This window comes from Lynx rufus, unplaced genomic scaffold (genome assembly GCF_022079265.1).
Source record: "Lynx rufus isolate CCGP_SWC_20201006 ecotype Redwood Valley unplaced genomic scaffold, mLynRuf1.p SCAF_6, whole genome shotgun sequence".
Taxonomy (NCBI): Eukaryota; Metazoa; Chordata; class Mammalia; order Carnivora; family Felidae; genus Lynx; species Lynx rufus.
In genome coordinates this window covers 27,208,155-27,233,799 of record NW_025814878.1, presented here as the reverse complement: position 1 = coordinate 27,233,799, position 25,645 = coordinate 27,208,155, and the positions used below count along the sequence as shown (strand labels likewise).

Here is a 25,645-nt window from a genome sequence, read left to right as displayed (position 1 = left end):
TCTGAAAAACACTAAACCTAAAGAGGTGTTTGACAGATTATTATGGGGAAAAGGTGGTTATAACAAAGTGTTACTGTAAGAACACATTTTATTAAAAAAAAAAACAACAAAAAACCTAGCCCATAAATTCATATATTTATACATAGAAAAAAAGACTCAGAACATATACCAAAAAATTTTACAATGCTTATTTGTTATGATGAGATTATAGCAGTTATTTTCTTCAGGTTTATTTTATATTCTAGAATTCCTATAATAAATAACTTTTATAATAAACCAAATCATGAAAAAAATGCAACTGACCATAAAAAACACACACATAATCATGAAATCATGCCTGTACTACACCGATATCAATTCCCCAACACAGGACCAAATAAATAAAAAGAACATACCTCATTTTGGCATGAACCGTCAGTGAGTCCAGGAGGTTCATGGGTAAGGGAGTAATAGACGCGGAAGCCAAGCAGCTCGTTCCAGGAAGAGGTACTCTCATTATTCCATTCCCATAAATAGTTTCTACCAGAGCTCCCATGGGTAATGTAAAACATTCGGAATTTGTAGAGTATGCATTACACAGCAGGGCGATCTTATAGTCATTCATCTGTAAACTTTTATTTCTAAGACTCTGCTGTAGGAACCTACAATTTCAAGTACCATCAAACAGTAAAAAACGCAAGTAACTTCCAGAAAGTTAGCTTTGTGTTTTAAAAAACATTTACTTTCATGAAATGATTTACCAATACTATCTTTATTCCCACAGGTATAATAGTTTCTGCTCAAAATATAGAGTGGTTAACGTACAAAAGTTTAAGTAGCATATCAATAAGAACTTAAATAATAATAAGCTACCAGTTAATGAATATGTGTTAAGTATTACTACATACACAGCACTAAGATTCAAATAATGAACAAGTAACTCACAAATTCTATTTATTATCCATCTGGCTAAGTATAACAATGTGCCTTCATTATAGATGTCACTGTGAAAAGATGATTGAGGAATGTCTCATAAAGGGACAGCCAAATGGAATGTGAAGTCTGACTCCCCTACAGTCTCCTATGAAGAGATCTGGGGATCCTTTTCAGAAGTTCTAGGTGGGAAGTTCAGATATTCCTAATATCCGTGACTATCTAAAGCCAAGTCCCATGCTCTTTTTAAGAGCATCTTCTTTGAGTTATCACAGCTCTGGAAATGATGTAAGGGAGCACACCAGCCAGAAAAGCTCAAACAGTCCTGGCAGCCAGGGAGTGAAAGAGATCTCTCAGATCACGCTCAAATCCTGAGTGCTTAGGAAATTTGGAAACATTTTCACATACTTTTGGAAATTAAGGTGAAACATGTAAAAGCAAAGATTAGACCTGGAAATTAAAAATTATATATCTGCATACATATAAACAGAATTAATTTTCTAATTGTTTTCTGATGCAGGTTATTGGTCAGTCTCTCTTGGCAGGACATGCAATTAAATATTCACCTTTACCTCCAGTGGGTGTGGGGAGATTTCTATACTTCATACAAATACCGAGACTGACATTAGCCTATAATGACATTAGGCTAATGTCATTGCTGTTTTTTAAAACAGTAATTTTAAAAAATGAACTGTTAAGCTACAAATTACTTACTCATGGTGAAGCTTTAGAGAATGAGGTATTGGAATCTGTAGCTTGGAGTTGTCATTTTGGGCTTTTCTATTGAGATGAATCCAAATGCAAGTCATTGCAAAGGCATGAGTTGACTGGGGTTTGTTAATATCAGGAACTGGGATATACTGGAAAACAATTTGCATATTATAAGAAAGAGAAGAATTAACAAATTGTAAATATTTTAATAAATATGTATTCTAATAATCCATTGTTGATATAACTCTTTTTAAAATACCCTGTATTAATTCAGCTTCAATTGTTCTTTGACTCTTTAATAATATAAATCAGAAGATCTAACAGCTATAAAAAATTAAAACTATTACAAGATTGTTTACTTGCCAAGGAATTAACAGAAATTCACAGGTACTGTCACAGAGCATTCACAATCATTCAAAAATTTACATTCTTTAAAAAACAGACACATTATGAAATTTTACTGAATGTGATAAATATACTGTAAACTCCGAATTTCTAAAGGTCACATATATGGTTTTCAAGAACATAGAAAAATTAAGAAATATGCAATCTAAATAAGTACTGTATTCAATATATATTATCACACACACTATACATATTGTATACTGATGGGGGAAATGATATGGACATGTGGAATTTGCTTTAAAATTGTCTAGTATTAACAAAAAAAGACGAATGGAAAGATGAAGCAAGGATGTTTCTTAAAACTACAATGATGTATCACCTCACACCTGTCAGAATGGCCAAAATAGAAAACACAAGAAACAAGTGTTGGTGAGGATGTGGAGAAAAAGGAACCCTTGTGCACTGTTGGTGGGAATGCAAACTGTGGAAGACAGCATGGAGGTTCCTCAAAAAGTTCCTTAAAAGTTAGAACTACTCTACAATCCAGTAATCACACTACTAGGTATTTACCCCCAAAACAGAAAAAAACATGAATTCAAAGAGATACACACACCCCTGTGCTTACCGCAACATTATTTACAACAGCCAAATTATGGAAGCAGCCCAAGTGTACACTGATGAACGAATGAAGATATGGCGTGCACACACACACACACACACACACACACACACACGGTGGAATATTATTCAGTCACAAAAAAGAATGAAATCTTGTCATTTGCAACATGGTTGGAGCTAAAGAGTATGTTAAGTGAAATAAGGCAGTTAGGGAAAGACAAATACCATATGATTTCACTCATATGTGGAATTTAAGAAACAAAACAAATGAGCAAAGAAAAAAAAAGGGAGAGACAAACCAAGAAATAGACTTTTAATTATAGAGAACAAAGTGATGGCTACCAGAGGGGAGGTGGGTGGGTGGGGGGATGGGTAAAATAGGTGGTGGGGATAAGAGTACGCTTATCTTGATGAGCACTAACATACAGAATTGTTGAATCACTATATTGTATACCTGAGACTAATGAAAAACTTAGAAAATATTTTTTGGTGATGAGTACACAGGGGTTTATTTTTTTATTCATCCTACCTTTTTTTGTGCATTTAAAAATTTCCATAATAACATGTGTTTAAAGAAATGGCAATCGTCAATATATACCATATTTTACCCAAATACCTCATCTAACAGAACAATGGGGGAACATACTAAACTCACAAACAAACAAAAACAGACATTAACAGACACTGATGTTATTTGATCACTCAATGATTTGTATAGATCAAAACAGCTTAATGCTTTTAAAAAATTGTAAACCTACTTAGAATACAGAGAAATACACCTGGCTGGCTCAGTTGGTTAAGTATACCACTTTTGATTTCATTTCAGGTCATGATCACATGACTGTGAGATCGAGCCCCATGTTGGACTCCGTGCTGGGCATAGAGCCTGTTGAAGATACTTGCTCTTCCTCTCCCTCCTCCCCTCCCCTGCTCATGCTCCCTCTCAAAAAAAAAAAAAAAAAAAAAAAAAAGAATGTAGAGAAAGAGCTTGCTATAGATGTTCAATTTAATTTAAGATAAGCTTCAGAACTAATCTAGTTCAATTTCTTCACTTTCCATGAATAAACTAATATCAAGAGAGACTCATGTACCATCTCATGATTTTTAGTCACAGAATTGGGAAAGAACCCAGGTTTTCAGCTTCCAAATCCGGTAACCTGTTCACAAAATCACACAAAAATCCTTACACATAAATTAGACATACTCCCCTCATCACACTGTTAACAATTTGTAAAACTTACTTCTTTTTCTGGATACAGAAGGTCAAAGAGCTTCATGACAGGGAGAAAATCAGCGAGTGCATTTTTCTGAATACTTCCAGAAATGAATTGCAGGAGAACCCACATTAGATGATCTCTGCCTTTAATCAGTCCTCTCCCTGCTAACTGTAAAAGATGTTTAAATACACATCTACACAGCTGGTTAAAGAGATGGATGTAGTAAAGTTTAAAGTGAAAAAAACAAAAACAAAACCCCCACAAAAAACAGGAGAAACCCTGTTCTCCGAAAGTTAGCATCCAACTTTGGCATTTACAATACTTAATCTCAAGACACACCAAGCAAAGCCTTTTAAATTATTTTAATATTATATATAGAGTTCCTCCCTGATCCCAAAACAACTATACATATCAAAAGTTCAATGTTTTAGAGCATAACTAAGTTGATCATGTATGCAAGAGAATCAAGTTTAATATAAGATAATTGCTAAAAATCTTTCATCAAAACACAAGGAATACTTCATTATACAAAAAGGATTTTTTTTCTTTAATTTAAAATCCTTGAGGAGTGGGTATCAAAAAACACTTTTCCTGGTTTCCTGTAGATTAGAACAGAAATCAATGGTGGTGGGGGTGGCAGTGGGGGGAACTGGTGGTTAGAAGGATTTTAACAATGCTTACGAAAAATTTTCCCCCAAAAAATCATGCTGTAGAGATGTTATAACAACATTTATTTGCATCCAACATGTCTAAAACATTATGATAAAACCAACTCTTCTACAAATTTACTCGTCCATTTGTGTTCCTTGTTTTGGATTCATTGTCCCACTTTTTCATTCACTACCAAAGTAGAAACCAGTGAGTGATGCCAGACTCCTGTTACTCCCTGTTACCTACCCATTACCAAGTCCTATTCACCTCTCAGCTTTTCTGGTCTTGGGCTCCTCCTCTCTTTTCTGGCTTAGGCCGTCAGCATCTCCCACCCAGATCACTGCAAAGGTTCCCTTACCAACATCCTTGCCTCTGACTTTGGACCTGTCCATTTTTATGTCCCCATCTTCCTACATGTGGCAATTAGCAGTAATTATTCCATCGTATATATGATGAGGTCATTCCCCTCCTCATTTGCCGCCCAAAGAGAATCTAAACTCATTAGAACAAATATGTTTGTCCATGTAAAGCTTTCCACGTCTGGTCTTGCCTTACTGCCTTTCTGTTCTCACCAACACTTGCCCATTTATATTTTTCTCTCCAATTCTCACACACTTTTGTCCTTTCCAAAATGATCATCTTATTGCTATGGAAACACTTTCCTATCTTTTCCTCTTGGCAAATTTCTATTTGTCTTCAATATCTCTTTGCTAAAGCCGTTCCTGATGTCTTTAATAGGGATTATTCTCCTTTGTTTCCATTGCAGGAAAACATGCTTCCATTATGCAAACTATTATTGTAATCAAATTGTATATAGCTATATCTTCCCATGAGTAAGGAGCTCCTTGAGGGTACTGTGGTGCCTTTTCATTTTGTATCCCCTGGTCCTCACACTATGAATATGTGGAATGAATGACTGAAACCAATATTTACAGTGACAAGAAAGTGGAAAGTTTAGAAGCCATAAAGGCACTGAACAAAACGGCCATCAGGGCTCAGAGCTTCGGCCACTGCCGAAACCACTAGGCAGCGTCGATACCAGTCTAAAGCCGACCAATCGACAGGTGAAGTGGCTCCGACAGGACAGCTGGTACTCACCTTCTGATGAAGAGAAAGGACCATATGTGGGAAACTTGCAAACTGGAAAAGCACAAAGAAAATGAGCTGACTCGAGAGGTGCTGCCACAGGAGTTGGCTCGTTCCCCCATCGTCAAACTTCTCCTCGGTCTCGGACCGCTCCATGGCATAGACCACCAGATCCACCAACTGGTCCTCCAGCACAGGGCAACGCTGCTTGTGCTGTAGGGCAGAGATCAGATACAGTATTCCAAAAGCCTCCCGGTTAGTTTCAGAAGTTTACCGGTTAATGGGCATTAATTGTAACAAGAGGCTGAGAAGCATGGAATGAAGTTGAACTTAGAAAGTTAAGGTTAGGTTTAGTCTATTAAAGCTGCATCACGTTACATTATCATAGAGGATGAGTTCCATTACAAAGATTATTTTTCAGATCTCACACAAAACAGACTTCCTATTCACTTTTAACTTTTACTACAGACATCAGACATCACTGCTTCAATTTGACAAAGGGTACTGCACAGCAGATAATTTAGTTATTTATCCTTCGAAAAAAAGATAATTTAAAAAGCATAGGAAATGAGGATAGTAGTATTAATTTTCTATTCTAACTCAAAATATAAGAACCCCGAATTTCCAAGAATCAAATATTGTGAGGAGAACAAACAAGGCAGTGAGAATCTATGTATTTTAAAGCAACCACCACAAGTTTACACTACCTTCACACACAGAGATAAGATATATCTAAATAGCTGCCAGATTATACTCAGTATCTGTTTTTCGGTGTGTGGTATTGATCCTGACATTGAAATGGAAACTTCCTCTACTGAATAACTGACCTCAAAGTTAATCTCTGCTCTTCCTTCTTAAAAGCCAAACATAATGCAGCTTTAATTTTAAATTAGACTATTTTAAAATCTAAAACAAGAAAAAGAATTGAATTTAAACACTAAAATGAAAATGCAACTTCCCTTTCTAGAGGCAAAAAGATTTATGCTTTTAAAGTGATTTAAAAAATATGCTTTTACCAAAAGAAATATGTTAAGCCATATTTTAAGCCATTTTCATATTTCTTTTATAAAATATGTTATATGACTTAATAGCCAGGCAGTCGGAAGCCTTTCTAGTGAATACAATTACTAATACAGATGCTTTCCTTCTAAGCTTTAGATGTGATTATTAGTCTTTTGCCATGAAAAAGGGATATGATTTCTTTAAATTTAGGGAAAAAATGCAAAATGGGGACGGATTTGGGAAAAAAACAAAACATAATGAATAGCATCCCCTCTTTTGCATGCTTTTTGCCAGCTCCAAACTTGTAAAGCTCCAATATAGCTGCACTTTCTTAAAGCATGCAAATAAAACAAACATCTATCCGAAACAGTAAGCATCAATGGTTGTTTCATATTTTTTCCAAAACACAATGCCATGATCACAGTTCAACCACATTACAGGTTTACAAATAGCAATATTAACACCACCAGTTGGGACTACAGTACTTTCCCTCCAAATGTAATTATCATTATGAAGCAGAGCAAAGTGCAACAGACAACACTACGAACTATTTCTTAAATCAGCATGCAAAACTACTGTGTACAGGGCTTGAAATTCACTAGTTCTGCCAACCACCAACAACCTAAGGAATGTGTCAGACAACACAAATTTAGAGTGAAATCATTCAAAGTATACAAGAGTCAGAAAAATTTGTGAAAAGAAGTAAAGCCAGGATTTCCAGTAGGAATTTTTCATTACTGATGGGAATTTCCTTCTAGTTTGGAAACTAACCAATTTGTCATCTACTCCTCCATCCATGATGGTCTTCCATCAGTCTGCTTCGGGGAAAAAAGAGCAAACTAAATAAAATTGGTTTTTAGCACCTGAGTCATTTTGGAGTTTCCCTTTTTAGTATTAGCTGTGTGTCTTTAAAAAACCAGACTTTTACCTACATATTTTTAGGGTGTAGTAATAGTCATACAGTTAATGACTTAAAGAGGAAAACCAAAAATATTAAGATTTTGACAAAGTAAGAACAACTAGGAAATTTACAGTTAAAGCTGACGATCTTTCAATACATACCACAATTCAAATTCCCTCTAAGTTTTCTGTTAAGAATTAAATCAGCCTGGAATCTCTATGACATCTAATGCCCTGGTGTCTGAGTGTGCCAGAACATTTATCAGGATTAACTCTGTGTTTCCCAGGTGTTTTGATGAAAGCCAAGGATATTTCTCAAACCAAGTTTCAAGATAGGTTAGTTCCTCTGTTTATTTGCCAATTTTATTAATACAAAAAAAAAAAAAAACCCTGTTGAAATATAAAATGATCTACGCTAACTACTTTAGAATAGTAAGTTTGGCTTTAGTTTTCATTACTAAAAAATAAGTACATTAAAATTAATACTCTCCACCATGTACATTATTTTACAAAGTGGAACAAATGAGAATTTGTAAAGCAGTTTAATGATCTGATAAAGATTATCAATCACTAGGCTATGATACTTCTGTAAGCCAATGGATGCTCTATGGCTATTCACAACATGCCTTCTGAAAGCTTCTGTAAATTTAATCCTTCGAGATCTAGGCATTTAGTTGAATTAGCTAGTTTATATCATATTTACATGAATATTTAGTTAAAACTTGTTTTAACATTAAGAATCTAAGTTCAATATTTTACCATTTCAATTTCTGCATGATAGCTCAAACTGTATTGGAAACTTATTTAAAATTTTCATCTTTGGTAAAAGCTAAAAAGGATGCACAAGGCATTAATAGAAATACTAACATTGACCTACACTCATGCCCCTGATTCTTTCTCACCACTATTTCAAGTGGCAAATGATAATGCTTTTCAGTCCAAGTAACCATATCCTAGATTAAGTGGTCCCTGACCCTTTTGATGTAACAGTTCTGGTACTGCTTTTGTGGCAAAATTTTAACATACTGTACTTAGGTGGGCTTAAGTTAATTTCAAACCATTATTTCAGTGCTAGAAATCAATTTTAGAGCAATACCTATTCAGGACAAGTTGGGAAGAAAAATCCCTTTGTACGTCATTTATCATATTCTCTGCCAATCAGCCCTATGCCAGTTAATACCACTTTCAATGGTGCCTTTCAAAGATAATTGAGTGATTGGTCTATCACTGTCTCAGGGTAGCCAGAGTTCACACACCACCACATAAGAACTTGAGGGTTGTATCTGTTACATAATGTTCTTCTTGGGCAGAAAGAACATGAAGCTGTGTGAACATATAAAACAGGATTCTTCCACTGGGAACACTCCACCTTGCTGGTCACAGAACTGGGCTATTTATGACTTTTTGAATGTGACCAACTTTAGGATAAAATATAGCCCAATTCCTACTGGAAAATGCAATATGGACAGCTCTTAAAAAGTTTCAAGCTTTGAGTAAATTATTGCATTGCTAGAGAAAGGACAAGAAAGTACAGTGCAGGATATAGTTCTGTAATGATAAAAGATGTGATAAGATAACTTGTTTATTTTTAATCATATGCCTTATACTTTGTATTCTCACTTTCTACTCTACTTTCCAGGTGGTAAAATTAATATATCAAGTCAGTTCAGCATATATCTTCCATCTACAAGTCCATTCACTACAGAGTTTTGTACCAAACAATTACTGATGAATTGTGAACTTTTGACAATGTTTACAGTGGGACCAATACTAATAATGTTCTGTCAGCATTTCCATTATAAACTTTATTTTTTACGGATTTATGTCTTAGTCATAAACTTTTTTTAGGTTGAAACTTGTTATTAAAATAATCAAATCAGAAATACTCTTCTATGAATTGTTTTGTCAATTTCTAGTCTGAGAAGAGCTGCATCCCAAGAGAAAAAAGCTAATGATAGCTAAGGCTATCTGGGGGAAGGTACTCGCAGCTCAAATGACCATGGGTACATTTATCCACCAAACTGTAAAAAAAAAAAAAATTGAGTCAAGTATGACTTAAAGTTCATTGCAAAAATTAGTTTTAAGACATAGCATGAAGCATTCTTTCAAAGTTGGCTGAATACTTACCTCTAACTCAAGTGAAAGCTGATCAGAAATAATGACTTGCTATTTAAGATGTTAAATTGACAGACTGTGTGAAGTGACTGTCAGGTACTGTAGTGTGAGGCAGTTCAGTTTCACATGAACATAGGCTTGTCCAAACAAGGAAACTTGGTAAATTTTTCAGAAGAAAAAACTTAAAATAATAAAAGAGATACTGCTACTAGGGTGAGGTTTGGCATGCAAAGTTTCAACACTGAGCAAGTTTTATGGCCAAGCTATATGTCCTTAAAAATAGGGCTTTATAAATGGAAGCACTGGCACAACCTTCACTATAGTATTGCAAACAGTAACGCTATTTTATGTAACCTAGACAAGAACGTCTTTTTAAAATCAAAAAGCTGGTCTATTTTAATATGTTGGGCTCAAAAATTTTTAACAAAAATAATTGGAACCACTATTTTGCTTAAAATCTCAAAGGTGAAAAGTCCTGGAACAGACTTGGGACTGTATAAGAGTTTGGTTCATAAAGTTTGGCCATAGTGTTTTTCTCCCACCACAGGTGAGCTTCAATTGCAAGGAGCCCACTCTAGGAGGAGGACACTTCTGGCAAAGACTGACAAAGAAGGGTGTTTGTCAAGCAGGTGTGGGGTCACCTAAGAGTGTGACATTTCTTAGTCAATCCCCATGTTTCCAAAAAAACCTTCCCTGCATAAAGTTTACCACTCCAACTTTTAAAATAACGTATCTCTAGTAAAGTGCTTTTCCCTTTTTTTTGTTTTGTTTTTAATTTGTTTTTGTTTTAAGGCAAAGCAATGTAAATAGTTTTATAGATGTTATTTATTTATGTTTTAATAATCCGGAAAGATAAAGGCCACCACAAATCTTTCCATGTCTGAAAATTCCACAAGGCGAGCTTTAGCCCTAAAGTATAAAAAAAGAAAAAAAAAAAAAGGAAAATGGAGTGGGAAGGAAAAACCACCCATCAAAAAGTGACAGGTGTTATTGTGTGCCAGGTGTTGTCTCTTTTTGTTAAAAAAAAAAAAAAGGAAAAAAGAAAAAAGAAAAAAAAAGAATATAAAAAAACAAACACCAAAAACCAAAACCAAAAACAATCCACCAAAAACAACTCTCATATCCCAAGAAGAAATTCGTTTTAGTGGCCTTGGTCTCAGCATGGTCCTGCCAATTTCAAGCCCCGACCATACATGTATTCTCTAAATGGAATCAGTGGCTACAAAGCGGCCAGCGTATCGTTAGTCACAATACAACAGTAAGGTTGTGAACATACCTGAGCAATGTTCAAGGTCTAGAGCATTGGAGGATGGGCAGGACAAGACAGGACAGAACAAAAATAAAGGAAGAAAAAAAGAAAAGACAAAACAGTGACTATGAGGCCAGCCTCAAGGAACCCAGAGTCAGCACAAACCCTCCCACATGTTAAACCACCAAAAACAAACATACACCAAAAAGGGGGGAAAAAATCAGCAGCCAGGCCATGCTGAAGATACCAAGGGTTATAAAAATAGGCACCCAAACAACAAAAAAGTCAAAAATTATGGTTAAGTCATGTGTAGGTTTCTCTGGCAAAAGGTATACTTGAAACTGGCCTTATAGAAAAAAAAGCAATGCAAAATAAACCAACTTTTAAAATATCTCCTTTTTAATTTAAACATTTTTAAAGCAATATATAAATGATAGGAACAATTCATTGTTTAATAAACCACATATTAAAAAAAAAAAATCACCAAATAGTTCTTAACTGTTTTGCTCAGTTAGCTCTAGCAAAGAAAAGAGAAAAGAATAGTGCAGATTCTATGCAGAATTTACTAGGTTTCCAGCATAGTACAGTACCTGCTTATTTAAACCTAGCATATTGCAGACCATATCCCTGGAATAAGGCTGCTCCAATACATATCTCAACAAAGCAGTCTGTGGTTCAAACAGATCCTTTAAAGAAAATAAAAAAAATTATTGCTTCAAGATCAAAGTAAATGTTAATTCAAATAATTTGAAATTGGGATAAAAAAAATCCACTAAAGGCACTTGTTACCTTCATACAGTAGGCAGTATCTAGTGGAAAAAAATCATAGGATTTTAGTGCTTACAGTTAATCTGACCCCACCCCTCATTTGATAGGTGATAAAACTGAGATGAAGGGATTTGCCCAAGGTCATACAGAGGCTAAATTTTGAAATGACTTCAGTTACAGTCACATGAAAGTCTTAAGCATCACTGTAAGGAAAGAATCTTCTGCTCAGAAATCTAACCAAAGGAATGGAGGCAGCTTCCAATCACTTTCATAGTGTTAATATAAACACTACTTCCAAATTTGGAGGAAAATGACTTGATAGTAAAGGGGTTAAGAGTGTAGATTCTGGAATCAGATTGTCTGAGTTCAAATACTGACTCTACCATTTCCTAAACAAGGGGCCTTAGCCAAACTGCTACCCCACTCTGTCTCAGTTGCATCATATGTATAATGGAGACACTAAGACGATAGTCGAGAATAAGGGTTATTGCAAAAAAGTTCTTAGAGTAGTGCTGGGCATACAGTAAGTGCATAATTTATTTATCTATTTTCAATATCATTGCTATCATGGTAACTATAAATTCCATGTAGTTTACCACTCTTTCACATTCCAAAGTTTGCTGACTAATAATATGCCGAGAACTCAGAATTGTGACCTTAGTTTCACTATTCACTCTCCTCACTTCTGAGTAAGTTTCCTAATTGCTCTGTACATCATTTTTGACACGAAACATTTACATGAAAAATATCTAGTCTTCCCCATACCCTGCTCTGTAACCATTTCAACCATACTATAATGAATCTATCAAATTTCAGTATAGTGTTGTATCTGTATGTCATGCTTCATTTTATTGATACTTATAGATTTTTCTCCTTTGGGAATACTCTATTCCACTTTTGTCCTTTCCATCCCCTCTTTAAAAAATCTAACAAAAGTCAGGGCACCTGGCTGGCTCAGTCAGAAGAGCATGTGACTCTTGATCTTGGGGTTGTGAGTTCAAGCCCCATGTTGGGTGTAGAGATTACTTTGAGAAACTTAAAAAAATAAAAATAAAAAATCTAACAAAGGAGAGGCTCACTCTTCAAATTTTAAGAACCACACAAATTCATTTTTGGTCCTCACTTTGTAAAGGAAGAATAAAAACAAGGATTCTACTTAAAGATTCAGTTTTCTTAGTCTATGTGCTTTGTCTACTGGAGCATAAACATCCACAATATCACAAACCACAGGGAATAATTGGATACTAGAATCACATGATAAACCACAAACCATTTTTCATTAAATATGTACTTCTTCAGCCTATGAAGAGAGAATTTAGCACAACACATCAAATAATCCAGGATGAAGGCTGTTAGATGGATCGAAAATTCCATTATATTTATCTACATACCTTATCATATGGCAAGAGGCCTTTCAAGGGAAAACGAAGAGTTGCAGGATCCAATTTCCACGAGTTACAAATGGCTCCCGAGTTATTTACAACTGGCAGAAGGCTGCAGCGGCCTGTATGTATTACAAAAAAAATGTTTTTAAGTACACATGAACACAGAAATGCCTGGTCCTTTGACCATTCTGTGAATATTTAATAAATATCTGGGCTGAATCAGACACTGATTGTAAAAAGCTTGTAGTTAAATTTCGGGAATTTTCTTTGATTATTTTTAGTCCAGATGGTCGAAGACCAATTGTACAGACATTCCAAATTCAAAAATGTTACATTTGTCCAAGTATCTAGGTTAGAGATAGCAAACTATAATCCGTGGGCCAGATGCAGCTTGCCGCCTGTTTTTGTAAAGTCTTACTGGAACACTGATGCTTTTGCACCACAATGACAGAGCTGAGTAGTTCCAACAGATTGAATGGCTCCTAAAGCCTAAAATATTTACTATATCACCATTTATAGAAAAAGTTTACAGATCTCTAGTCTAGGGTCAACATGATTCACTTTACACATGTTCCTAGAGGCCTTAGATGTAGCATATGACCATCAACTCAGATACCCGACTGCCTAATGAATACTGTCACTTGGATGTCCCACAGGCACCTCAAGCTTAACACATCTTAAGTTGAACTCATCATGCTTCTCAAATCTGCACCACTTCTAGAATTCATTAAATGATACCAATATCCACTCAGTTACAAAAACTAGACGTCTGAGAACTATCTGTCTAGTGTCTGTTTGCTTTATTTTTGTATTTCCAATCTAGAATAGCACCTGACTCACAAGAAGTGCTGAAAATTTGGTCATCAACTAAATAATGGTCTATATACCCAAACACTGCTGCACACTGCACAAATTGCCAAATCACATGATTATTTTTAAAAGAAAATTTTGAGGGGTGCCTGGGTGGCTAAGTCAGTTAAATGTCCTACTCCTGATTTCAGCTTAGGTCATGATCTCAGGGTTGTGAGATCAAGTCCTGCATCAGGCTCAGTGCTGATAGTGGAGACTGCTTCAGATTCTCTTTCTCTGCCCCTCCCCTGCTCTCTCTCTTTTTCTCAAAAAGAACAATCTAAGGAAAAAATAAATAAAAAAATTCCGAGAGTCTAACAAAACATGAAAAAATGAAAAACAAAAGAAATGAAGTATAGAACAAAAGTGGAATTGGAATGGGCTGAAAGAACCTGATAGTCTTGTGTACTATGGCCTCAGAGGGACAGATCAGTTGAGACTTCTAGTTGCCTGGAGATCCCATGGGGCTTTACTAGCTCTAATAAAAGTTCCCTCTTTTCACCAGGAAAAACATCTAGAATGATTCCACCTGAAACTTAGACCTAGTCCAGACACCTGTTTTTTTCCTCCCTACACTCAACACAAAAAGTACCTGAAAACAAGGAAATGGCTATTATTAAGCTTCTACAGAATTATCAAAATAACAAACCACTAGGACATGTGTAAGGTACATCTGCAAATTTTGTTCAGTAGCTGACTAAAAACCAGGTATTATTTAGTGTATTTTAAATTATAATCCTACCACAAATGGAGTTTATCCTTGCTGTGGGCCTGAAGGTATCCACAAAGTCTGATACCAAGTTTCCAAGTAACTAAAAACAAAACAAAAACAAGTACAAAAATAAAATCAAGACTGCTCTGAATATAACCATCGTTTATATAAAATGAGACAATATGTTAAGATTTAATACAATACCTAGCATATAAAAATGACTCAAAAGTTAGTCCTCTTATACTTCCTTACAAAGAATTACTTCCCAGTTCATCTGTCCCTGAATTAAGCCAAATCATACCACCATGTCCTTAGCTATTTGATGAAGCTGGTATATTTTAACACATGATATAGAAACTGTCTCAAGAAGATAGCAGAAAAATAAAACAAATACATTATAATGATAAAAAAAAGCACATTTTATCTCAGGATAAAAGTGACCATTTTGAAAATAAGCACACAAAAATTAGATTAATACAACGGGAGGGGTTGTGGGTGGGGGGATGGGCTAAATGGGTAAGGGCACCAAGGAATCTACTCTTGAAATCATTGTTGCACTATATGCTAACTAATTTGGATGTAAATTAAAAAAAATAAGTAAAAAAAACACACAAAAATTAGATTAATATAACTATTTTTGATTAAAATTTCTATTAAAAATATAGAAAATATCAGATTTACCCAGTGTGGAAGTTTTCCCTCAGGATATAGTTTCCTGATCTCTGTGACTGCAAAATAGGCTGGTAATAGACAGGCATTTCTTTCCAAGATATATGCTATAACCTAAGAAAAATAAAAGAGCAATGTTATTGTTCTTGATTAGTTCCACAGATAAGCCCTTTAAATGCAACAGTGGCAACAAGAACAAAGATATTAAAAGCAAAGATATGATATTATGGATTTAATGGGCTTACACTATAGCATAAAAGAATTCATTTATATGTGAAGAATCTCTCAAAATGAAGATTAATGGACAATGAAATGGATGTTAGTAAATAACCTTGCTTTAAATATTGGTAGCCTCTAAGAGGAAAGCAACAGATCAAAGTAACAACTCTTGCAACATTAGTTACTAAGCACAAAGATCTTTCAGTGGTCCACAGGCTATGGTCTTGTAACAGCTGAAAATACTTTAAGTCTATATTGTTTTCATAATTAAAAGCTATGACTTAATAAAAATTTTCATTAGAAATACAATAAAAGTAAAATACATTTTAATCATATCATAAAAATATAATAAACAGTAAAACTAGAAGTGATTTTTGTAGAAGTAGTAACAGTTCACAAACTACCATATGTTTTAAAGGCACAGATCTATATAAACATAGACTTTTTTGAGGTTATGATCAATGAATTGCAAACATGTCCTAAATTACCTCTCTTGCTGCTAGAAGCTGCTGTACAACAGCTGAGCTCACTGTATTGGGAATTGTCAAGATTTTCTCCAAAATCACTTTTAAGAGATCTCGAACACCCTGATATAAAAAAAAACTCATAGGTTAAAACTAAGTAGTGCCCCCTGTGCTAGTTAAAACACCTAAAATTTTCAACATCACATAATCAGAAAAAAATGTTACCTTCAATGTCACATTTTCAATTTTTCTGAATCAGAGCTAACATTTAAGTCCCTAACATTAACCCAAGAGAAGAGTCATGTTGCAAAACAGAATTCTAAAGAATGTCCTACAATATGAATGAACAAAGAAAGTCACTTACAAATAAAAATCAGTCCACACTCTGCTAACTTTTTCGGACCCTCACAACATTACTACACTTTCTATTGTTATGAGAGTCCAAAAAGTTTAATTTGAGCTTACAAAAATATATTTAAATAGAACTCGAAAACACTCTGAGACATGGGCCATAATATTAAATTTTCTGGCAGGTGATCCCTTCTGCTTACTCGCTTTGTCGTATTCTAACTTTACTCCCCCTTCTCATCCATCACATACCTAATCACTCAAACTTATCCAATAAGGCTATTCTGTTAATTGGTCATCTCCTATCTATTACTAGTTGCCTTATTTCAGAGCAGAATCAGATATATAGAGAAAAAATTTCATTTAACATGCATTTATTGAGTATGAACTGTGTGATCAGTCTTGCAAAAAAGAGACAAAACATACACATGAAAGAAATTAGAAAAAAAATTATAAGGCATCCTACAAATTAGAAAGCAAAAACTCCATCGCTTCTCGGCTTTTTGGCTAAGATCAAGTGAAGAAAGCAAAAACTCCAAGTAAACCTGCTAAGGAAAGTGAAGTGTAAGTAAAGAGAAAATTAAAAAAAGAAAGAAAGAAAGAAAAAAGTTTCTTAGAATTAATTTTGTATGAAATCATGATTCAGATCAATAATTAAGCAGTTTAAGTCATTTCTGATTAGAGAAAATACAGATAATACAGATAAAGCCTAGGGTCAGACAATGGCAATCCTTTCAAAAAGGACAATAACAAAGGTAGTCTGAATGAAGGAGAATGGTGTTTGCAGCAAGGGAGACCCTGAGTTGTATTATGAGACACAGTGAGAGTGTGTGCTGTTATTCTGGGTCAAGAGAAGAGCGCTGAAGCATATGTGGTCAAAGGAGGTCAAAGTAGAGGTGAAACAGGGCTTGCTCCCTTTAGCAGCTGATGACTACATCCCTTCATGGTTTCACATGCCCCTGCTCTGTGCTCTTTCATTTGAAAGGGGCGCAACATTGTAAGATCTGTGACATGAAAAGGCAACAGAGTCTGCTGGTGACTTCCCTACTCATCATATATATTAGGACTGGAATTTTTAAGAATGCTGGGAGGAGAGGGGTGCCTGGGTGGCTCAGTCGGTTGAAAGTCCGACTTCGGCTCAGGTCATGATCTCATGGTCTGTGAGTTCGAGCCCCACGTCGAGCTCTGTGCTGACAGCTCAGAGCCTGGAGCCTGCTTCAGATTCTGTGTCTCCCTCTCTCTCTCTGGCCCTCCCCTGCTCATGCTCTGTCTCTCTCTCTGTCAAAAATAAATAATATTAAAAAAAATTTTTTAAATAAAAAGAATGTTGGGAGGAGAGCAGAGAAGCTATGGGAAACACTGAGCAATTTTAAGTTCCTTTAGGAAATACAAAAAAAATAAATGCTTCCATTTCATTTATTCCATCTGAAATTAAGATCTACACACTAAAAATCAATCATGTCTGAAAGTGGTTACTTTTTATAATTAGGAAAAAATACCTTGTAATCCACTCCCCCAATTATTTTCCGAACTAGTTTAAATGTTAAGGCCCAAAGCTGCGTTCTTTCCCATTCCAGTGTGTCAGAGTTTATCAGGGATTCACAAACCATCCTAGAAAATAAGAATACCCATTCCAGTTACACAACAGAATTTTTCAAATTCTCTAACAGCCAAAGTCTGTGTATTCTGTGTATTTATCATAGCATTTCTGAGAAAGGAACATTACTTTTCAAATGTACTTTAAAAAATTATGTACGTTACATTTTTTTCACTTAACTGAAAGACAGAACACAAAACAGAACACGATAATATTGTGTATATTCTTACTAGACAGAAATCTACCAGAAACTATAGATGAAATGCTTACCATCTATCAGTTTGTGGTAGATTGTATTTTTCCAAGATGGCTGAAACAAGATTTTCAATCCCACACACTCTTTTAAAGTGTGACACTGACACTACTCCCATGAAGAGGTGGGAGAAGGGTCTACACTCTCTTCCCTAAAATCTGGGCAGGCCTAAGATTATGGCAAAACGGGTGCTTATGACATCCAAGGCAAGGTAATGTAGCTTCTCTCTAGCCTTCTTTTGAATGCTTGTGTTGGGTGCCATCATGCTATGAGAAAGTCCAGATCACGAGGAGAGGGCATGTATAGATTCCAGATGATAGCCCCAGCTAAAGTCTCAGATGACAACCAGGCATCAACCACCAGACATGAATGGGGAAACCTTTGTGATAACTATAGCCATAGCTACCATCTGACTGCAATCTCAAGATCCTGAGAAAAACTGCCTACTGAACTCAGTCAATCATTGCAACCATGAGTGTTAATAAGAGGATTATTATTGTTTTAAGTCACAATGTGTTCATGTAGTTCATTGTGTAGGAAAAGTTAAGTGATCCTAGCTCCTGAGTTGAAAGGCAAAGCCCGCCTGGTTTTGAGCTTTTATGTACACAATTCTAAGAATACTATTTCCTAGAAACTAAAACCTGACATTTTATGAAGGATTACTTGTTGAGCCTAACCTCCTTTTTCATTCTTTTACTCTATTATAACAACCTGGATCAATTTCCAAATATTAATAAAAAAAACTCTTTGGATTGCTCTATCAGTAAACATACCTGGGTGGAAGGAGACCAGTCTCCACTGCCATCGCTAAGCAGTCATAAAGAAAAGAAATTCTTTTAGGACTATGCTGGCCATGAATAAATTTAACAATCCACTGGATGCACTGTTCATGAGATTCCTGGAAAATTAAAAAACGATTTTAGGTCCAAAGTGATATTTTATATATAGCCATATACATAGCTAACAAATAGCTACTATACCTGGGAGTACATCAAGACTATGAATGAAATACTCCACTATAAACATTCATGAATGAAAACAATTAAAAAAAAGACAAAATGAAAAAATTCAGATTTAGTATTTCAGTCATATTAAGCTTAAAATCAATACAATTCTATAGATTAAATTCCCACTATTTTTATTACATGAGACTGCCAGAAGGAGTAAAATTTTCTTAGTATTTTCATGGTCAGTAGAAAGCGCTAACAAAGACTGTGTACTGTGTAAGAAATTGTAAGCAATGCCCTTAATGGCAGATATAAACATTCCTGTCATTGGGCAGGGGGGGGGGGGGAGAGGGGGGATCCACTGTGAGTCAGTATATCAGCCTCATAAGAATTGTGTGAAATCTAATCCCTAAGAGCCTAATTATGAATACAATGACATATCAAATTTCTAGACTTGTATAACCTGATACCAAAATGTAGTACCCATATCAGTTTGTCTTCTAGGATACCCTCAAGAGGGACCTACATGTCCTCCTCTTCTGCACTACTACTGTCCCTCAAACACACTTCTATTGTTGAAAATATAATGCTGATTTAGAAATATCTATTTTCTGGGGCGCCTGGGTGGCTCAGTCGGTTAAGCGGCCGACTTCGGCTCAGGTCATGATCTCGCAGTCTGTGAGTTCGAGCCCCGCGTCGGGCTCTGTGCTGACAGCTCAGAGCCTGGAGCCTGTTTCAGATTCTGTGTCTCCCTCTCTCTGACCCTCCCCTGTTCATGCTCTGTCTCTGTCTCAAAAATAAATTAAAAAAAAAAAAGTTAAAAAAAATTAAAAAAAAAAAGAAATATCTATTTTCTTCCTGGCTCCCCATTAGAATATAAACTTCTTGAACACACAGGCCATCCTTAACCCATAAAATGTTTAATAAATTATTTAAAAATTAAAATATGTTGAAAAGATGTTCGATATTAGAGAAATGCAAAATAAACCATGATGAGATATAATTTCTCCTGTTTTAGATTGGTAAACATCAAGAAACATTCATTAACACCCTACTGTGAGGCTGGGAACAGGTATGCTTATTCTCCCCTTGCCTGGTATGACCCTTAGGAAAAGCTATTAGGCAATCTGTGTAAAAATTATAAATAGACATACCCTCTAACCTACCAATACTACTTTCAGGAATTTATTCTGCACAGTGTCCTATGCAGAATATTATTCATTTTAGTACTGTTTAAAGTATTGTTATTCATTTAGTATTGTTTAAATAACCTAAGAAATAACCTAAATGTCACTCAGTAGGAGACTGGTTAAATAAAGGAAGGTACAGTCATATAATGGATTATGCTACTGTATGAAAGGCAGAAGTAACTTTCAATGGATTAATGTAGAATTACTTTCAGAATTTAATAGTAAGAGGGAAAAAGGTGCTAATGAACAGTGTACACATTATATGAATGTTTTATAAAAATTGATTCTACATGTGTAAAATACTTCCAGAAGGCAACAAACTGGGGATACTGGCTGCTGACATGAAAAAGTAGGTGATTAAGTTAAGAAAGATAGAAGGCAGACTATTCGTAGGGTCCCCCTTTTTGGTACCTTTTGCATTTGGAGTCATATGAATATATTACCTATTAGAAACTAATTAAAACATTTTTTTTTTTTTAATGAATATATGCCGGGGTGCCTGGGTGGCTCAGTCAGTTGAGCATCCGACTCTTGATTTTGGCTCAGGTCATGATCTCAGGGTCAAGTAATCAAGTTTAGCATCGGGCTGTGTGCTGAGCATGGAGCCTGCTTAAGACACTCTCTCTCTGTGTCTTTCTCCCCCTCTGTCCCTCTGCCCCTCTCCTCCTCTCAGGGTCTCTAATAAAAATTAAAAAAAAATTAAAAAAAAGAGAATATATGCCATTATGTAACCCATGTTTGAGCAGCAAGTCTTATCACCAGTGGCTTAAATGGGAACGGTTCTCATTTTCCTACAAATAATGCACCATGAGAAGATAATACACTACTGGAACAGCAGCTCTTTAAGGATCACACATTTTGTCTTTTTCATGAACATATTTTCTGGTGACTGTTCTTTGTTACTAAGTTTTGCTGCTCCTTTCCTCGTTTTTATTGTAATATCTTAGTATCTTTATTATAGTATCCTTATTGTGGCATTTTTTTGTACCTTTACTATAGTATCTTTGATCATAGTATCTTTGTATCAATGCTTTATAGTCCTTTGTTGAGAAAATGAATGAAATTTGTATCTTTTACACTTCTACCACAGCTCTTTTCCCTTGCACCAAATAGATCAAAATAGGATGAAAATGGTTTTATATAATCTAACATGGGGGAGATTTTTAAAGACATCTCACACTGTGCTGTTATCAACTTGACTTCTCAGTACTGGTTCTCCACTAGAAGAATACAAATGGAAACAAATGGAAGCCCGAATATACAAATAAAAAATATTGACAAACTTATTTCTCCCTTTCCAGAAATACCTTAACAGCAACAACAAAATAATGTAAAAAAGAAGGCATCAAAAATCATCAGCTGAATGTCGTAAAAATGCAGTGCTCACCTGAGAAAGACCACCCCAAAACTGTCTGAAGGCCCCCAAACAGCTAATTAGTTTTGTTTTTTCATCTTCAGGGGTGTCCATAAACATTCTAAAACACAAAAGTCAGATTATTTGCTACTAGTTCTAAAACGGTAATTCAACATAACCAGAATCTTATGGATCTTATATATCTCCAAGACAAACCAAAGTAAAATCTTACAAAAATACACTCATGTAAAAACACAAAAATCTGCCATGCATATATACTCACCCAGGAAAAGCCTCTTCTATAATTTCCGTTTTCTGTAAAAAACGAAAAGTAAACGATGTAAAACAAACAAAAGAAGAAGAAAAAAGGAGGGACCTCCTCGAGAAAAACACTACAATGTAACACAGGACAAATCAACTCAATCAGAGACACACACAAAATAACAATCCCGGCCTGGTCTGTCACGAAGGGTATTGTGGATTTCAAAGGCGACTTTGAAGTTGACAGCTGTTGGAGAGTCCTAAACCCTTGCGGACATGCACGGTGTCACAACAAAGGAGAGGAATGGGACAGGTTGCCTGGACCGGGTTCCTTGAGTCAGCCACCGAGTGTCCCCCTCGCCCGGCCACTGCCCTTTATCCCTGGTGGCTCCACTCACCACCACGTCCTCAAAAATGCTCTGCAGTTGCGTCTCCATTTGGACCATCGCCCCTGCCTTCCTAGGACGCCCAGCGAGCGGCCCGGGTTAGACCCGAGCTCCGGGAATTGAGGGGCAGAGGGGCGAAGACGCCCGCCGGAAACCTGGGCTCTCAGGAGTCGCTTTCTCTAGCGCTCAGCGGAAAGGCTCCCCTTTCGAGGCCCAGCAAACCGCAGGAGTCTGCCCGGAAGCCCGGAAGTGCCGGGTGCGTGCGGATTATGAAACCTGCAGAAACCAGAGACCCAGCCAAATGTTCCGCCGGTGGAGAAGGGCGGCCTGCGAGCCAGACGAGAGCGCCCCCAAGTGGAGCTTTGAACCTAAGTACCCCGAGGCGTCGTCGGCTGCAGGTCGCCACCTCCCGGCTGGAGCGGGAGATGCTTCCGGCTCAGATGCTTTTGCCTCCTGGGAAGGAAAAAAGCTTGGAGCCCAGGGAATGGCAGCCAGGGAGAAATGCTCCTCCTGCAACCTAGGTGAACATGACGTCTGTCACCTGCTGACTTTCTGGAGGCTGGATTTGAAACCACACCTTTCTTGACGACAGGGACCATACCTTCTCAAGTACGGTAACTTCAGTGCCTTGCATAGTGCGTGACACATAGCAGGCTTTCAAAAAAGGTTGAAAAAATAAATGAACGCATTATTACTGATTTTTAATTAGAATAATCAAATAATAATATCTACCATTTTTAGTTATAATCATATAAAATAATAAATGTTATTTATTACCTATTACTGAATACCTAGCCTCTTTGGTGAGGGTAGCAGTGGAGAACGGTTGGCAAATAGGAAGGCTGATCTACTGGCATGGTCAAATCAGTGGCTAAGTGCACTGTGGAGTGTACCCCTCACACACCACTTTATTTTTTCAAGCATCAGTTTGACATATTCCTGGAAGCCTGCCCTCCTCAGTTAAGCTGATTTAGGGTCTCTTCTTTATCTTCATTTAACACCTTGGTGCATAAGTAGTGGAGTACTTCATTTATGAAATATTTGTTCACCCTTTGCTCAGAGCTAGACACAATGTTAGGTACTTAATGAACCATAATGCAGCAATCAATTTTGTAAAATATCCAAGCTAGAAGAAGGACAGACCAGAGTTATTTTTGTGCGCTAAACAGACTATCTTATTTTGGACTATCTTTGATCAGATGCACCTTTTCTTAAGTTTGTTTGGGGTGAGGAGGGGCAGAGACAAGGAGAAGGGTGGACAGAGAGAATCCCAAGCAGGTTCCTGCTGTCAGCCTGTCAGCACAGCCAATGCAGGACTTGATGTCAAGAACCTTGAGATCATGACCTGACCCGAAATCAAGAGTCGGACCCTTAACCAACTGAGCCACCCAGATGGCCCCAGATACACTTTTAAGACAGTTTTCAGTTACTGTCTAGCAGACTTCCAGGCTTTCACTCTGTTTCCAAATGAGTGTGTTCTTAGCCAATGCTTGAAATCTCAATATTGGCCAGGGCTTGTATAGTTAAAAAGGAAGAATGGTCAAGAAAGAATTATATTTTTTTTTGTAACCAAATACAAATTAATTTTTATAACATGCTTGCTGATGTTCCATCCATTGAATAAAAATTGACCATCTATTCCTATACCTTCATGTGTTTCCCCTGATATTAATCTCTTCATTTGATGTGTAATCTATAAACAATGAAATACATACATTTTGCATGTAGAGATCCATGAATCTTGACAAATGTTTACACTGGTCTAACTGCCAATTCAGTGAAGAGATGGAGTATATTTATCACACCAGGAAGTTCCTGGTGTTCCTTTGCAGCCAAACCCCCAAACACTGTTTTAACTTATGTAACCATGAATTAATTTGCATGTTCTTGAAGTTTATATAACTGGAATCACACAGTATGTATTCTTTTGTGCCTAGCTTCTTTCACATAACTGTATATTTGGAGAACCATCCATGTTTGTCAATCTGTAGTATACTACAGATTATTTATCAATTCACCTGTTAGGAGGCATTTAGATTATTCTCAGTTTTTGAATAATTTGATTAAAGTTGCTATAAACATTCTTGAGCAAGTCTTCAAGCAGACATATGTTATCTTTTCTCTTAGGTAAATGCCTAGGAACACAATTTTGGGGTCATATGGGAAGTATATGTTTAATTTTATAATAAATTGCCAAACAGTTCCCCAAAATGGTTTTTACCATTTTTATATTCTAATACTACAAATGTGTGAGGGTTCCAACTGTTATGCCAGTATCATATTGTCTCAATTGCTGTAGCTTATTAGCAAGTCTCAAAATAGGGTAGCCTAAGTTCTCCAGCTTTATTATTTTTTTCAAGCTTATTTTGGTTATTCTAGGTCCTTTGCTCATTTCTTTTTTAATTTTTTTGTTGAGAGACAGAGGGGGGAAGAGAAAGGGGGGGGGGAGAGAGAGTATCTTAAGCAGGCTTCATGCTCAGCGAGGAGCCAGAGGAGGGCCTGGAACCCAGGATCCTTGGATCATGACCTGAACCTAAATCAAGAGTTGGATGCTCAATGGACTGAGCCATCCAGGAACCCCAAATATGTTATTCATTTCTCATTCTGCAATTAAAAAAAATAAATTTTAATTATTTATTTTTGAGAGAGAGTGCATGCATGTGAGTGGGGGAAAGGCAGAAGGAGGGAGAGAGAAAATCTCAATATAGGCTCTGTGCCCAGCACTCCCAAAGCGGGGCTCTATCTCTGGACCCTGGGATCATGGTCTGAGCGGAAACCAAGAGTTGGTTGCTTTACCAACTGAGCCACTCAGGCACCCCTATGTCTTTGCATTTCCATATAAATTTTAGAATCAGCTTCTCAATTTGACCAAAAAAAAAAAAACCTAGAATTTTTATTGGGATTAAATTGAATCTATAGAATAATTTGGGGATAATTGATACCTAAATAATATTGAGTCTTTTAGTGCACAAACACAGTGGATCTCTCCATTTATTTAGGTCTTTTACTTTTTCAGCAGTATTTAATGATACCAGTCCTCAGTGACAGAGTGGTTTTGTTAATTCTGTATGCCATAACCAAGAGTCAGTCCATTCAATTAAAATATTCCTCTAAATCCTTAGCTTGAAATTTCTATAAAATGGCATATAATTTCCTTAGCAGAAAATGTCAAATCACTAAACGTTCACTAGAAGGGGGGAAAAAAAGCATAAAAGGAAAGGACTGGTTGGAGGTATGCTTGAATGAGTAATGTACCAACTGTCTTAGTTTTCCTCAAAGATGACCAAGCCTTCAGCAGGAAGGAAATTACTGGGAGCAGGTCAAAGCAGACTGAGCAGAAAGTGCAAATGTAAAACTGCACCTAGGGAAATGTGCTAATGGTCAAACCAGTGCAACTAGATTGGTTCAAGGTGGAGGCTTGGTGCTAGGAACAGTCA

General features: G+C 36.3%; 1 protein-coding gene across 1 annotated transcript in view; it reads right to left on the bottom strand.

Annotated features, from left to right (window-relative positions):
• The window catches only part of MED23 (mediator complex subunit 23), a 44,318-nt gene extending 21,908 nt beyond the window's left edge, over positions 1-22,410 (bottom strand). The window contains exons 1-14 of the mRNA XM_047101926.1: positions 22,221-22,410; positions 21,845-21,876; positions 21,595-21,682; positions 18,844-18,968; positions 17,720-17,831; positions 15,897-15,995; positions 15,202-15,303; positions 14,551-14,620; positions 12,966-13,078; positions 11,397-11,492; positions 5,553-5,753; positions 3,828-3,971; positions 1,627-1,772; positions 396-641 (exon numbers count right to left, since the gene is read on the bottom strand). Coding sequence (XP_046957882.1) covers positions 396-641; positions 1,627-1,772; positions 3,828-3,971; positions 5,553-5,753; positions 11,397-11,492; positions 12,966-13,078; positions 14,551-14,620; positions 15,202-15,303; positions 15,897-15,995; positions 17,720-17,831; positions 18,844-18,968; positions 21,595-21,682; positions 21,845-21,876; positions 22,221-22,268 — 1,622 coding nt within the window. The 5' untranslated portion in view covers positions 22,269-22,410. The remainder of the gene's footprint in view (positions 1-395; positions 642-1,626; positions 1,773-3,827; positions 3,972-5,552; positions 5,754-11,396; positions 11,493-12,965; positions 13,079-14,550; positions 14,621-15,201; positions 15,304-15,896; positions 15,996-17,719; positions 17,832-18,843; positions 18,969-21,594; positions 21,683-21,844; positions 21,877-22,220) is intronic.
• Positions 22,411-25,645: the final 3,235 nt, after the last annotated feature.